Below are 16,888 nucleotides of genomic sequence, written 5' to 3' on the forward strand. Positions count from 1 at the left end.
TGGCGAAACTATTCTCTGCATTTGACCCGTCACCTTGGATCACCCACTGGGAGGTGAGGGGAGTAGTGCGCAGCAGTGGCGGCTACGCCCGGGAGTCATTTTTTGTGATTGAACCCCCAATTCTAAGTAATGGGTCCCATTTTTATAGTCTTTGGTATGACTCAGCCAGGGTTTGAACTCACGATCTACCGATCTCAGGGCGGACACTCTAACCACAAGGCCACTGAGTTTTTATATTTATATAAAATGTATATTTCTATAAAAAAATGTATTTATATAATAACAAGTAAGAATAAAAAGCACAATTAATAATTATATAATTCTTGTTTAATTCATTTGCTCTTTATGGTTAGCCTTTATCATAATACATTTGTGAACGTCGTTCCCTACCTGTTCCACGGATACCACGTCACACGGAAGCCAGGCGTGCCCTTTTTAACAGAGTTTTTAATTTACATGTAAGGCCAACAACAATCTTTTCAGATGTCTTTTCTCTCTCGACTCTCCCACCTCTCTCCTCCGCTAGCCGCTCACTGTTAAAGACAACAGATGATTAGACCCCACAAACCACCTGTGAAATCTAATCACCTGCCAGCTGTGTCTCGCTGTCCCGCACATGCCCCGCCCCTATCCAATGGTGCTCCGCCCTCAACACCATTGACAGAGGCGGTGACCTTTGCTCCTGCAAGCGCGCTGATCACACCCTCCCTCCACAAAAATATTCTCAAATTATTTATTACAATACAAACAAAAACAAGTGAAGTGTGAAGTATTTATATAGTGCTTTTCTCAAGTGACTCAAAGCGCTTCACATAGTGACACCCAATATCTAAGTTACATTTAAACCAGTGTGGGTGGCACTGGGAGCAGGTGGGTAAAGTGTCTTGCCCAAGGACACAACGGCAGTAACTAGGATGGCACAAGCGGGAATCGAACCCGCAACCCTCAAGTTGCTGGCACGGCCACTCTACCAACCGAGCTATGCCGCCCATTGTCATCGTCAAATTGTCAAAAGGCCCAACTTTAGTGATGACTGCAGAAAGCTTTATAAGTGTTGTCCCTCATTTATTGCTGTTAATTGGTTCCGCGATAAATAGATTTTCGCAATGTAGGACGCATTAATTATAAATCACATATTTTCAGCACTAGAGCATGAGAAAACTACCTTCTAAATACGTTTTTAAAGATTATGAGAGCCCTTTAGACGTGAAACAACACCATTTAGTCGCCTTTGCACTCCTTTATTCCAGTACAGTAATGCTTGCTGAGGCTGGGCCAATCAGTGGCCACATTACTGGACAGCGTGATCTGATTGGTTGGGTTTCCCCTAGTATCCAATACTACCGTAGTCATGTTACTTTTTAGTTTATTCAGGTATTTTTATGCTTGAGAACACCAACTTTAGGACCAAAAACATTGTAGAGTACACTTAAAAAAAAAGGAAAAAGTGTTGAGAAAAAAGAAAACGTGATGATTAAAGGTACAGTAATTGAACACAAATCTGTTTTAAAAGGTACATTCTCAACTATGCATGGTATATAATAAAAAAAAGCAGAACCCTATAAAAAGTACAATTAAACATTAACAGTTATATAATAATTGTTATTGAATTATTTTGTTTTTATTGTTAGCTGTTTTTTTAATTGTACTTTTTTTTAATCATAATACAATATTATCAAATGATTTGTTATCATGAAAACTTTTTTTGTGATACAATTGTATCTTAAACAGGCCCAACTTTAATGATGAATACCATGAACTGTCATGCAAGTGTAAAAATGAAAGTTAAAGTTAAAGTACCAATGATTGCCACACACACACTAGGTGTGATGAAATGTATCCTCTGCATTTGACCCATCACCTTGTTCACCCCCTGGGAGGTGAGGGGAGCAGTGAGCAGCTGTGGTGGCCACGCCTGTGTATAATTTTTGGTGATATAACCCCCAATTCCAACCTTTGATGCTGAGTGCCTAGCAGGGAGGTAATGGGTCCCATTTTTTTATACTCTTTGGTATGACTCGGCCGGGGTTTGAACTCACAACCTACCGATCTCAGGGCAGACACTGTTACCACTTGGCCACTGAGCAAGTTAAAAAAAAAGTGAATCACTAACATAGAATACAATGTTAAACAACTAAATACTTTTAGAACCGTGAGTCAGACCTTTAGGGCAGTGGTTCTCAAATGGGGGTACGCATACCCCCGGGATTACTTGACGGTATGCCAAGAGGTACGTGAGATGTTTTAAAAATATTCTAAAAATAACAACAATTCAAAAATCCTTTATAAATATATTTATTGAATAATGCATCAACAAAATATGAATGTAAGTCCGTAAACTGTTAAAAGAAATGCAACAATGCAATATTCAGTGTTGACAGCTAGATTTTTTGTGGACGTGTTCCATAAATATTGATGTTAAAGATTTCTTTTTTTTGTGTAGAAATGTTTAGAATTAAGTTCATGAATCCAGATGGATCTCTATTACAATCCCCAAAGAGGGCACTTTAAGTTGATGATTTCTTCTATGTGTAGAAATCTTTATTTATAATTGAATCACTTGTTTATTTTTCAACAAGTTTTTGGTTATTTTTAAATCTTTTTTTCCAAATAGTTCAAGAAAGACCACTACAAATGAGCAATATTTTGCACTGTTATACACTTTAATAATGTAACGCTTGGCCAGCATTCGTTCTTTCAAGGATGCAGTCGGGCAACGGACACAGCGTGGAGGTAAGAAATAAAGATTTATTAACAAATAAAACAGACTAAGAAACAGAAAAACTTGCACTAGGCACAACAAAAACTACTAGCATGGGAGCTAGAGGAAAACAAAGGCATAGCGCGAAAGCTAGCAAATGAAAACATGGGAATCAGAGTCGTTACTGTTGCAAACTGCGTGTAAGACAAACTAGGAAGCGAGAATGAATGAACAGAAAAGGCAGGCTTAAATAAGGACGGTGATTAGCAAAAACAGGTGTGCGTCTGGAAACCGTGGCAGGTAAAACTAATAAGCAACCATGGTGACAGAACAAACAGGAACTAAGGAAGTCAAACACTAACAGAATATGATACAAAAATGGAACAAAACTAGAATATGATATGATCCGGGCAGCGGATCATAACAAATAAATCAGTAACTGATTACTTCTTTATCTCTTTTTTTCAACCAAAAATGCTTTGCTCTGATAAGGGGGTACTTGAATTAAAAACATGTTCACAGGGGGTGCATCACTGAAAAAAGGTTGAGAACCACTGCTTTAGGGCGTTCAAACAGACAAGTTTCACTGTTTTAAATTTGACGTGCTTGATGATGACGTTGTCATGTTTATGCAGGGTTTTCGGCGCCGCCATCGTACTGACATCCACCCTCAACATGTTCATCCCCTCCGCCGCCCGCTCCCACTACGGGTGCGTCATCTTCGTGAGGATATTGCAAGGCTTGGTGGAGGTATTGATGCACACTTTCCCCGTCACATCTTGACCTTTTAGTGTAGCCCCGAAACAAAGCCCTGCCCGTGATGAGGGTGCTGACATTTTGTGTTTAATCACGTTTTTTCCCTCCTATTTGTCTCCATTATGGATGGATCCTCTCGTCATCATGCATACAGTTGTCATGCGGGCAATACACAGAGCGTGAATAGCAGGGCATTTGTGGCGTCCCGCTCTTAAACACTTGATGCAGGCGTCTCAATAGAACGATTCACATGCTATTAGAGACTGAAGGTTACGTTCTTTTGTTGTTTGTTTGGCTGCATACTGTCGCTTCAATGGCGCCTCGTGACCATGAGACAAGAATACGCCTGTGCACGTAACACTGCAAAAAAAAATCCACATTTCAGCCCATCTACCTTTGCAAGCCCCAGTAATTTGTATCTACAATAGTTGATTGTATGCCACTTAGCCACTAATGAAGATTTAATGATTTTTTTCCATCAAGTGGCAGTCTGTTTGAATTTGCACTATTAGTCTGCATTAGAGAGGTCAGCTACCAAAGTGTCACTCTGTTTGTTTTCAATTACAATTTGTCTTTTTGCACACTCACACGGTTGCGATATTTTACATTACGCTTAATCGTGAGCGGTCTCTTGCCTCTTTTAAAAGTCATATTTTTAACAAGAGTATATGGGAAGAATTATGCAGGGACAAAGTGGCAATTGGGAGAATTTCAGGTTTATCCAGTAAGGAAACCTAAATCTTACTAAACACAGCTTGCAGTGTTCCTTAAAAACTAGGCTACAAACGTTATAGTTCAGCTATTATATTAGAGTAAAATATAATTAGTAAGGATGTGCCGATCGATTAGTCTCGAATCATTTTCGTAAAAAAGTATGTAATCGGCCAATCTTTTATGGCCGACAGGCGGCTAGTAGCTAATTATGTGTCTCTGTACAGAGTGTGAAGCTGCTCACCTAAACTAATAAAAAAAAAATCCCTAATTTTCAGAGTACAAAAATAAAAGTGTGTGTTGCTGAGCTCGACTTGGACATAATCTGGACTGGACTTGGTTTTAAGAAGCCTTTAAACAATCAAATTTCATTGACAACCTGTTCTGATGAAGATAATGTCCCTTTTTAAAAAGTAAAATAAAATAAGATGAATAAATAATGAACATTTTCTTGAATAAAAAAAGAAAGTCAAACAATATAAAAACAATTACATAAAAAAATGATAATTAATGAAAATGTTAGTGAACCGGCAGCACACACAATAATGTGTGCTTCAAGGACTGTATTCCTTGCAGACTGTATCGTTCTATATTGTAGGAACCAGAATATTAATAACAGAAAGAAACAACCCCTTTTGTGTGAGTGAGTGTGAATGAGTGAAAATGGGTAAGAGAGGTTTTTTGGGTTTAAAAAAAAAAAAAATCACCTCCATTACAGCAAATAAACTGCATTTCTTAGTATCTTAAGTATCATTATCAAGTATTATTACAACTGGCCCTGCGATGAGGTGGCGACTTGTCCAGGGTGTACCCCGCCTTCCGCCCGATTGTAGCTGAGATAGGCGCCAGCGCCCCCCGCGACCCCGAAAGGGAATAAGTGGTAGAAAATGGATGGATGGATATTACAACTGGAGGACAAGGCTTAACATGTTACATGCTGAGAGCAAGCCAAGAGCAATATTAAGGTTGAGGGTGGTATCGATCAATATATGATCGACACTAGAGTTATCATATCAATATTTTTAGTTATTTTTTATATTTTTAGATAAGTATCATTATCAAGTATTATTACAACTGGAGGACAAGGCTTAACATGTTACATGCTGAGAGCAAGCCAAGAGCAATATTAAGGTTGAGGGTAGTATCGATCAATATATGATCGACACTAGAGTTATCATATCAATATTTTTAGTTTCTCAATATAATTTTTGTTGCTGTTGTTGTTGTTTTTGTTAATGTTTACAAACTCAGGAGGATTTGGAGGGCAAAAACCAAATGAATTGAAAAAGTGGTAGAAAGTATTTTTTGTTTTGTTAAGCTATTGTGTATTACAGTATTGACTTAATTTTGCTTGAACAATTGTATGTAATAAAAGAGAATAAGGAACTACTTTAATATTGTGTTGATACTGCTAAATGTAAATAGCACTCACCATAAAAGCATAAAAATGTAGACTTCACACATGTGATCGGTATTGATATCGGCCGATCTCTGTCATGGATGATCGGTATCAGAATCGACTGCATAAAACCTTGATCGAGCCATCCCAATATTTACAGTTAAAATCCACTTCAGTTGAGAATTATTTCTATACGTTTACGTTTACATAAAGATATACATATTATTTCATTTGATTGAGTAGACATCTTTAATATTTGACAATTCATGCAAAACTGTAAAATAAACTGTGCTACTTAGCTTCAACCAGCAGAGGCGCTGTTGATTCAGTCTCACCTAGTGTGTTGTCAAAAGAAGAACAATAGAACATAAGCTATAAAAAGTTTAGATGCTAAAATATAAAATGTTGTGATAATATAATACAAAAACAAAAGAATAACCGTTAATTTTCCCGATCCAGGAAGTAGTCAATTGTCCATCTACAGTTTTCATGCATGCTAAATGATTACATAACTGAATGTTGATTATAGTTGGTATATTTTCTAAAATAACACACATTTTCCAGGTATTATTAGTTTACAGAAATTTGCCAAAAATGCCCCTACACTGTGCAAAACCCCACAAATAAAATAGCATTTTATATTTCGATCCAGAAGGGCAGGCCAGCACAGAATTCATGAAAAAGAAAACGTTACAATAAACATTGCAGTACAAGTTTATGTACACTGAACAAAAATATAAACACAACACTTATGTTTTTGCTCCCATTTTTCATGAGTTAAACTCAAAAATCTTAAATGTTTACTATACACAAAAAATACATTTCCTCTCAAATATTGTTACCCAATCTGTCTAAATCTGTGTTAGTGAGTATTTCTTGTTTGCCAAAATATTCCATCCCACCTCACATGTGTGGCATATCAAGATGCTGATTAAAGAGCATGATTATTGCACAGGTGTGCCTTAGGGCAGTGTTTTTCAACCACTGTGCCGCGGCACACTAGTGTGCCGTGAGATATTGTCTGGTGTGCCGTGGGAAATTATGCAACTTCACCTAATTTATGCCAAAAATATTTTTTGCGAATCAATAATTAGAATCTGCCGATAATGTGTCGTTGGTTAGTGTCTGTGCCGCGTAAAACTCGGCAGGGTAACCACGTGACGTTATTCTCCATGTCAGTAGGTGGCAGCATTACTTTGTAAAAGTCGGAATGTGTTGGGTGAGACAAGGATGGTTTGTTGTGAACGTAGACCCCGATTTAGCAAGTTGAAAAACTTATTCAGGTGTTGCCATTTAGTGGTCAATTGAACGGAATATGTACTGTACTGTGCAATCTACTAATAAAAGTCTCAATCAATCAATCAATCCCAATATGCAGACCACAGTGGGAGGCAGTGTGAAGGTAAAAAAAGGTATGTAATGCTTAAACCCAAAATGAACGAAAGGAAAAGGCTATGCAAAACGAAAGTCAAACTGAACTGGCTACAAAGTAAACAGAGACAGAACGCTGGACGACAGCAAAAACTTACGGCGTCCACAAAGTACATCCATACGTGACACGACAATCAACAATGTCCACACAAAGAAGGATAGCAACAAAGTAGATAGCCTTGCTTGCTAACACAAAGTACATTTTTTTACGTTTTCTGCTGGAGGTGTGCCTCCAGATTTTTTTTTATGACAAAAATGTGCCTTGCCTTAAAAAAGGTTTAAAAACACTGCCTTAGGGTGCCTAGAATAAAAAGCAACTCTGGAATGTGTAGTTTTATCACACAGCACAATGCCACAGATGTTCCAAGTTTTGAGGGAGCGTGCAGTTGGCATGCTGACTGCAGGAATGTCCACCAGAGCTGTTCATTTTTCTACCATAAGCAGTCTCCAAAGGCGTTTCAGAGAGATTGGCAGTACATCCAACCGGCCTCACAACCGCAGCCCACGTCTAACCATGCCAGCCCAGGACCTCCCCATCCAGCAGGTGCACCTCCAGGATCATCTGAGACCAGCCACTCGGTCAGCTGCTGCAACAACTGGTTTGCACAACCAAATAATTTATGCACAAACTGTAAGAAACCGTCCCAGGGAAGCTCATCTGCATGCTTGTCATCCTCATCGGGACCTGACTTCAGTTCTTCGATGTGGGCAAATGCTCACATTCGATGGTGTTTGGCACGTTGGAGAGGCGTTCTCCTCACGGAAGAATCCCGGATTTCACTATTAAATGTGTGCCGTCATTTGGGACAATGGTTTGTCGATGTCAGGGTTGTGAATCAAGTGGCCCATGGTGGGGGTGTGGTTATGGTATGTGCAGGGGTATGTTGTGGACAACGAACGCAAGTGCATTTTATTGATGGTATTTTGAATGCACAGAGATACCGTGAGGAGATCCCGAGGCCCATTTTTGTGCCATTCACCCGAGACCATTACCTCATGTTGCAGCATGACAATGCACAGCCCCGTGTTGCTAGGATCTGTACACAATTCCTGGAAACTGAAAACCTCCCAGTTCTTGCATGGCCATCATACTCACTGGACATGTCACCAATTGAGCATGTTTGGGATGCTGTGGATCAGCGTATATAACAGTGTGTTCCAGTTTCTGCCACTTTCCAGAAACTTCACACAGGACCAACATTCTACAGGCCATAATCAACAACCTGATCAACTCTATGCAAAGGAGATGTGTTGCACTGCGTGAGGCAAATAAATGATAAATGGGTTGTACTTGTATAGCGCTTTTCTACCTTCAAGGTACTCAAAGCGCTTTGACATTACTTCCACATTTACCCATTCACACACACATTCACACACTGATGGAGGGAGCTGCCATGCAAGGCGCTAACCAGCACCCATCAGGAGCAAGGGTGAAGTGTCTTGCTCAGGACACAACGGACGTGACGAGGTTGGTACTAGGTGGGAATTGAACCAGGGACCCTCGGGTTGCGGACGGCCACTCTCCCACTGCGCCACGCCGTCCCTATGGTGGTCAAACCAGATACTGACTGCTTTTCTGACCCCCCATACCCCTCAGTAAAGCAAAACTGCACATTTCAGTGTAGCTTTTTATTGTGGGCAGCTTAAGGCAATTTTTTTGCTGTGCAATAATAATGCTGTTTAATCAGCATCTTGATATGTCTCACCTGTGAGGTGGGATGGATTATTTTGGCAAAGAAATGCTCACAAACACAGATTTAGACAGATTTGTGAACACGTAGTACGTATTTTGTGTATATCCACATGGTTTGTGTTGTGGTTTGTGCAGCCCTTTGAGACATTAGTGATTTAGGGCTATATAAATAGTCATTGATTGATTGATTGATATAGTAAAGGTTTTAGATATTTGAGTTTGAGTCATGAAAAATGGGAGCAAAAACAAGTGTTGTGTTTATATTTCTGTTTAGTATATTTACATTGTAATTGAACCACTGCTCTGTATTATTTATACAAATCCATAGAGTATTAGACGTTGAGTTAACATTAGTTACATGTTCACATATACAACATCTGCATTAAAAATCTAGTTTTATGACGATAACTAGAAAGCCCAGCTCTCCCGTCCAAAGGCAAAACCCAGTAACTCAATTTTGGTCAAAACTGAGCTAATAATAATTTTGGAGTTCCTAGGTGATATGCTTTACATTAGTGTATGCGATATTGTAATTTGTTCCGTAAGTAAGCTGTTACGCGCATGGCAGGACCTAGCAACTACCACATAACCGCGTAGATACAACAGAAAAACCTAGTATCTCAAGGGATCAATCGGAGCTTCTTTGTCGGTCGCCTTATTGTCTTTAATGAGACATTTGCACGAATGGGGGCCGACGGTCAACCTGATTATGTGATATTATGGCACGAGGGGATATTTGGAAGATTGGCCCAGGACGTTGCAAGCACCTTCATTAAATGTATTGTTCTTGATTCTTCCCCTTGCATACTCTTTTGGGCAGATAACTGTGGAGGTCAAAATAAAAACTGGAGGCTGTACACGGCACTTGCCCAATGTGCAAACGCAGAATGGGGCCCACCCGAGATTGTGATAAAATATCTGGAGAAAGGCCACACGTTCATGAGAGCAGATTCAATCCATGGCTCAATCGGCAAGAAAATGAAAGCTCAAGAAAACATCTATACGTTTGATGACTTTGAAGACCTTTCTAAGACAGCATCAAGATAGATTGGTTTTCCTTTGTTTTCTCAAAATCAGCTAGAAGTGAGTTACTAGGTTTTGCCTTTGGACGGGAGAGCTGTAGACAACCACAATGTATCCCAGAAAAGAGACATTATATTTCGCCAATCTTGAGAGCTCTCAAATTGCCATTCAAGCAGTTCTGTGTAATATTATCAACAGATACTTTAATATCACAATATTAAACATGTAGTATTCTATTGTTAGATTACTACGTCATATTTTTGCATCGCTTGACTTTTTGATACAGCTCTTGTATACCTTATAAGGTACCCAGATTTTTGGCATGTCCAAAAAAATTAAAACATAAACCATGTTGAAGTAATCAGAAAAGTTTGTGTTTGTGTTAGAAAGTTTCATCTGTGTGTTTACAGGGCGTGACTTATCCAGCCTGCCATGGCATCTGGAGTAAGTGGGCTCCTCCATTGGAGAGAAGTCGACTGGCAACCATCTCTTTCTGTGGTACTTATTTTTGTGCTCGACTTTCATTTACTTCCAGATGGTTATTCACCTAAGAACCTTCATCCTCTGCAGTGGACAATATTTGTTGCTCTATTTTTAAAACAAAAAGTCTACTGTAGAGGACAATGGTTCTGCCGGAGGATATATAATGTAATGTAAAGCAGGGGTCACCAACGCGGTGCCCGCGGGCATCAGGCGGCCCATAGGGACCAGATGAGTAGCCCGCTGGCCTGTTCTAAAAATAGCTCAAATAGCAGCACTTACCAGTGAGCTGCCTCTATTTTTTAAATGTTATTTATTTACTAGCAAGCTGGTCTCGCTTTGCTCGACATTTTAAATTCTAAGAGACAAAACTCAAATAGAACTTGAAAATCTAAGAAAATATTTTAAAGACTTCACTTGTTTAAATACATTCATTTATTTTTTTACTTTGCTTCTTATAACTTTCAGAAAGACAATTTTTGAGACAAAATACAACCTTAAAAATGATTTTAGGATTTTTAAACACATATACCTTTTTGCCTTTTAAATTCCTTCCTCTTCTTTCCTGACAATTTAAATCTATGTTCAAGTATTTTTTTTTTATTGTAAAGAATAATAAATACATTTTACTTTAAATCTTCATTTTAGCTTCTATTTTTTCGCTGAAGAATATTTGTGAAATATTTCTTCAAACTTATTATAATTAAAATTCAAAAAAAATATTCTGGCAAATCTAGAAAATCTGTAGAATCAAATTTAAGTCTTATTTCAAAGTCTTTTTAATTTCTTTTAGAATTTTTGTTTTGGAAAATCTAGAAGAAATAATGAATTGTCTTTGTTAGAAATATAGCTTGGTCCAATTTGTTATATATTCTAACAAAAAGCAAATAGGTTTTTAACCTTTTTAAAACATGTCATAAAAATTCTAAAATTATTCTTATCCAGGAAAAATTGCTAATGATGTTCCATAAATTATTTTTTTTATTTTTTCAAAAAGATTCGAATTAGCTAGTTTTTCTCTTAAATTTTTTCGGTTCAATTTTAAAAAGTCGTAATTGAAGACAAAATATGTTTCAAAATTTAATTTTCATTTTTTTCGTGTTTTCTCAATTAATTGGTTTTTTTCATCATTCATTCTCTACAAAAAACCTTCCGTAAAAGGAAAACATTTTTACGACGGAATGACAGACAGAAATACCCTTTTTTAAAAAAAAAAAAAATATATATATATATATATATATTAAAAGTAAATTGAGCAAATTGGTTATTTCTGGAAATGTATTTAAGTGTGTATCAAACTGGTAGCCCTTCGCATTAATCAGTAACCAAGAAGTAACTCTTGGTTTCAAAAAGGTTGGTGACCCCTGATGTAAAGTGTACTGTGATGACTCCTGGCCACTTTGCATTGTGTGGAAGGCTTCCTTTGTGACTACAGCGTTGAGCGTCATATTCTGCTGAATCATTGTTTTTGTCCTGTGTAGGCTCCTACGCTGGAGCGGTCATAGCCATGCCTCTGGCTGGAATCTTGGTCCAGTACACCGGGTGGTCGTCCGTCTTCTATGTGTACGGTAAGCAAACCTCTCATCTCATCATTCAACTTGCAGACCTCACACTATCTTTATTCAGTATCTCTATATTCACTAGCTTTTGCCTCTTTCTGGTATCCAAACTGCAGGGAGTCATTATTATAAACAAGGGTAATTACCAGTGCGTTTCCCACCTAGGCCTTCAGTGATGTTCTACTTAGTCCGACTTTAATATATACCCCTCAAAATACCATCATTTATGACACCACATGACTATGGCTGGAGAAATAATATACAGAAAACACACTTGTGCACTACTTTGCATTGAAGGACTTCAACAGTGTACAAAACAGGCTCTATTTCGGCACATTTAAAAATCAATGAACTGGTATGTGGTGCTGTCAAAATTAAAATAACTGGAAAGAACATATTAAATGTGGAAAATAAATAAATAAAATATTTGAACTTTTTCTCTGCGAGTTAAAAAAGTGAGAACCGATGATTTCTTCGTTGGCCGGGTATGGAGCCTCTGGTGCCCCGTCCTGCTTTCCGCAAATTACAACTTGTGATTGGATTCTCACTTGGGAGTGACAAGTGAAGATCCAGTAACAGTCACGTTTAGCGTAAAGCTACCTACATGGGCTACTGTCAAGAACTTGTGATCTCTAACCTACTCAGTGGCCTGGTGGTTTGAGTGTCAGCCCTGAGATCGGTAGGTTGTGAGTTCAAACCCCGGCCGACTCATACCAAAGACTATAAAACAATGGGACCCATTGCCTCTCTGCTTGGCACTCAGCATTAAGAGTTGGAATTGGGGGTTAAATGAAGTGAAGTGTGAATTATATTTACTGTATAAAGCGCTTTTTCCTCAAGTGACTCAAAGCGCTTTACATAGTGAAATACAATATCTAAGTTACAATTAATGGGTGGCACTGGGAGCAGGTGGGTAAAGTGTCTTGCCCAAGGACACAACAGGATGGCAGAAGCGGGAATCGAACCTGCAACCCTCAAGTTGCTGGCACGACCGCTCTACCAACCATAAATAATCACCATAAATGATCCCCGGGCGCGGCACCGCTTCTGCCCACTACTCCACTCACTTCCCAAGGGGTGATCAAGGGGATGGGTCAAATGCAGAGGACGAATGACACCACACCTAGTGTGTGTGTGACAATCATTGGTACTTTAACTTTAACTGATTGGCCATCGCAACTGTCAATGAACTGTCCATCCTGCAGAATTTATACAGAGCTGGCAACAAGCTAGCTGAATTCTGATTGGATAAAAGCTGTATTGTAAAAACAAGCAACACTGGAGCCTAATAAAACATGAAGAGAATATGATTAATACTTAATGGGAAGTAGATTAAAATGAAATGTTATTAATCTGTGATGATGATTTATGTTAGGCCACCAGAGAAGGCCTTGCTGGCTCTAACTGTATTTACCAAATGTGGAATCATGACAAATATATTTAGTTTCCGATATAAACTATCCCTGCCTGGGCATGTCCCTTTTCGTGGATGATAGATACTTTGGATCCTGCACCAGGCTCTCAGACCAACTGTAAGTCTGTGAGCATGAACTGACGAAGCCTGATGGAATGAAAGAAGAAAAGTCTTCAAAACAATCTGAACAGTCCAGTTGCGATCAATTCTATAAGTGATTCAGTGTGTGCAAAATACGTGCAATAGGGCAAATTTACACCAGCATTTACATACATGGGAATTAGCACTTTTTTAACGGGCAATGTGCAAATGAGCGCTTTCTTGTATGCCGTGGCTTGCTGGGGCAGTGGGCTGAGAGTGAGGGACGCAAACGGACTGGACAAGTTGGTAGAGAAGGCCAGTAACGTGGTGGGAGTGGAGCTGGACTCTCTGGCGGTGGTGTCAGAGAGGAGAAGTCTAGCAAAACTCCGAGCCATTGTGGACAACACCTCCCACCCACTACACTCGGACCTTGCGGAGAGAATGAGCCCGTTCAGTGGAAGGCTCAGACTCCCTAAATGCAACACGGAACGACACAGGAGGTCCTTCATACCGACAGCCATCAGACTGTATAATGCATATGTTCCTTTGATTGATTGATTGATTGATTGATACTTTTATTAGTAGATTGCACAGTACAGTACATATTCCGTACAATTGACCACTAAATGGTAACACCCGAATAAGTTTTTCAACTTGTTTAAGTCGGGGTCCACGTTAATCAATTCATGGTACAAATATATACTATCAACATAATACAGTCATCACACAAGTTAATCATCATAGTATGTACATTGAATTATTTACATTATTTACAATCCGGGGGGTGGGATGAGGAGCTTTGGTTGATATCAGAACTTCGGTCATCAACAATTGCATCAACAGAGAAATGTGGACTTCTTGACTGCACTTAAATGTAGAATATATGTAGAACATATTTATATTATTCATATATTATATATATATATGTCATATATTATTTATTATTATTATTGTTTATTGGGAGCGAACTGTGGTGCTGAATTTTCCCCAGGGATCAATAAAGTACTTTCTATTCTATTTTATTCTATTCTATTCTATTCCCTTCTTGTATAAATTTTTTGCACTTAAGCACTCTTACACTTAAATCCAACTTTTTATGATCATTTCATTGCTAGTCTGTTATGTCATTTGATTTATTGTTCCATTTTTTTAGTCCTACTGTACTTTCTATTATTATTGTTTTATTGTTGTATACGGCCTTGTTGTCTTGTTGTTTGGTGTAGTACGGTTATTTTGTGTTTGGGATAAAAAAAAAAAACGCCTTACCAACAAACTTGTTAAAAGGTCTCATATTACATATCTTTTAAACAATTAGAAAAGTTTCAGACGTCCCACAGTTTATTAGTGCAAATGTAGCCTCGATGCAGGAATTTAAGACTGTTTTAAAGTGCTTATAGTTAGCCCAAGCGACAACACTTGTAATTGTGTGTGTCTGTAGCTGTAATTCTAATGAGCTATCTCTGAGACATGCTAATTTGCACTTTATCTACTTTGAGTTTGAGTTCATTTTGAACATGCAAGCATACAACATGATACATCATGTTGTACATTTACACTGTAATCAGGGCTGTAACCAGGATTTGACAAATAATGGTGATCCAAGAGGATTTTTGAAAGGCTGAAATCATGGCATTTAAATATTACTTTGAGCAACACAAAACCATTCCACTGTGTTAATTACCATGCTGAAGTTAAGCGTATTCAACAATTTTAACATCATTAAAACACACATTAAATAACTTAACTTAAAAATTTAATTGAGCTCACAACTTTTTGCTGTTAAGCGCATGTCTGTCACATGTGTAACCAGAAGGAGGGAATTCAATTTATGTTAATATTCCAATAAGTGACAGAGCATGACAAGTCCAGGAATACGTTTAGGGTAAGATTTGATATGAATTTGACACGCACAGCACCTGACGGACATGACAACTACTCAGTGGCCTTGTGGTTAGAGTGTCTGCCCTGAGATCGGTAGGTTGTGAGTGCAAACCATACCAAAGACTATAAAAGTGGGACCCATTACCTCCCTGCTTGGCACTCAGCACCAAGGGTTGGAATCGGGGGTTGAATCACCAAAAATTATTCCTGGGCGCGGCCACTGTTGCTGCTCACTGCTCCCCTCACCTCCCAGGTGGTGATCTAGGGCAGTGGTTCTCAAATGGGGGTACGCGTACCCCTGGGGGTACTTGAAGGTATGCCAAGGGGTACGTGAGATTTTTTTAAAAATTCTAAAAAAAAAGCAACAATTCAAAAATCCTTTATAAATATATTTATTGAATAATACTTCAACAAAATATGAATGTAAGTTCATAAACTGTGAAAAGAAATACAACAATGCAATATTCAGTGTTGACAGCTAGATTTTTTTGTGGACATGTTCCATAAATATTGATGTTAAAGATGTATTTTTTGTGAAGAAATGTTTAGAATTAAGTTCATGAATCCAGATGGATCTCTATTACAATCCCCAAAGAGGGCACTTTAAGTTGATGATTACTTCTATGTGTAGAAATCTTTATTTATAATTGAATCACTTGTTTATTCTTCAACAAGTTTTTAGTTATTTTTATATCTTTTTTTTTCCAAATAGTTCAAGAAAGACCTCTACAAATGTGCAATATTTTGCACTGTTATACACTTTAATAATGCATGGTGATGCGGGTTCGTTCTTTCAAGAATGCAGTCGGCCAACGGACATAGCGTAGAGGTAAGAAATAAAGATTTATTAACAAATAAAATGGACTAAGAAACAGAAAAACTTGCACTAGGTTATACAATTTAATAAATCAGAAATTGATGACATAGTGCTTTATTTTACTTCTTTATCTCTTTTTTTCAACCAAAAATGCTTTGCTCTGATTAGGGGGTACTTGAATTTAAAAAATGTTCACTGGGGGTACATCACAGAAAAAAGGTTGAGAACCATTGATAAGGTGATGGGTGAAATGCAGAGGTTAATTTTGCCACACCTAGTACTTTAACTTTAATATTATACTGAGAACTTTTCATTCAGGTGAAATCAGCATTAGTCATGTTCGAACAATTTAATGTCATTGTTATTTTTACAGCACATTTCCCATGAGATGTTTGCGGAAAAAGTGGACTTCATTGCGCTACGTTGTTATCTTGAGTTGTAGCGGGTTCAGTTGTGCATGCCAAAGTATTTTGAGAAAGGATGGTTTACCGCATGGTGATGTCCAGCGCACACAAAGTATATTTGCACTCAGTCATATCATCTTTTAACATCAACATCATGCTAAGTTAAGCCTATTTGCTGACAAAAAACTAAAATATAACACTTACACAAGATCTGGAGCTCACGGACAGAGCTTCACTTTACTTTAAGATGTGTAGCAAAGCCTGTATCTTCAGACCGCTGTCCTCCCTGGAGGGGTGTGTGTATACAAGGAGTGAGGTCATCATGTCCATGAGGAAGGATGATTTCCTTCATGATGTCATGAAATCCTGGAATATCAATGATGATTGTTTGAGCATCTTGAGGGTGAGCAAAGTAGGGGAAAAAAATTACATTTTGCATAATAGGGGACATATCAAATGTGTGTGGGGGTGGTCATTTGCCTCAACGCAAGGGGTTTATTATGAAGAGAGACCTACAGTATTGGGTAAATGCTATTAG

At 38.2% G+C, this 16,888-nt stretch overlaps 1 protein-coding gene across 1 annotated transcript in view; it reads left to right on the forward strand.

Annotated features, from left to right (window-relative positions):
- slc17a6a (solute carrier family 17 member 6a) overlaps positions 1–16,888 on the forward strand; it is a 40,922-nt gene that overhangs the window by 6,414 nt on the left and 17,620 nt on the right. Inside the window, exons 4-6 of the mRNA XM_061917252.1 lie at positions 3,337–3,451; positions 10,125–10,212; positions 11,676–11,762. Coding sequence (XP_061773236.1) covers positions 3,337–3,451; positions 10,125–10,212; positions 11,676–11,762 — 290 coding nt within the window. The remainder of the gene's footprint in view (positions 1–3,336; positions 3,452–10,124; positions 10,213–11,675; positions 11,763–16,888) is intronic.

Source organism: Nerophis ophidion, linkage group LG12 (genome assembly GCF_033978795.1).
Source record: "Nerophis ophidion isolate RoL-2023_Sa linkage group LG12, RoL_Noph_v1.0, whole genome shotgun sequence".
NCBI classification, from domain to species: domain Eukaryota; kingdom Metazoa; phylum Chordata; class Actinopteri; order Syngnathiformes; family Syngnathidae; genus Nerophis; species Nerophis ophidion.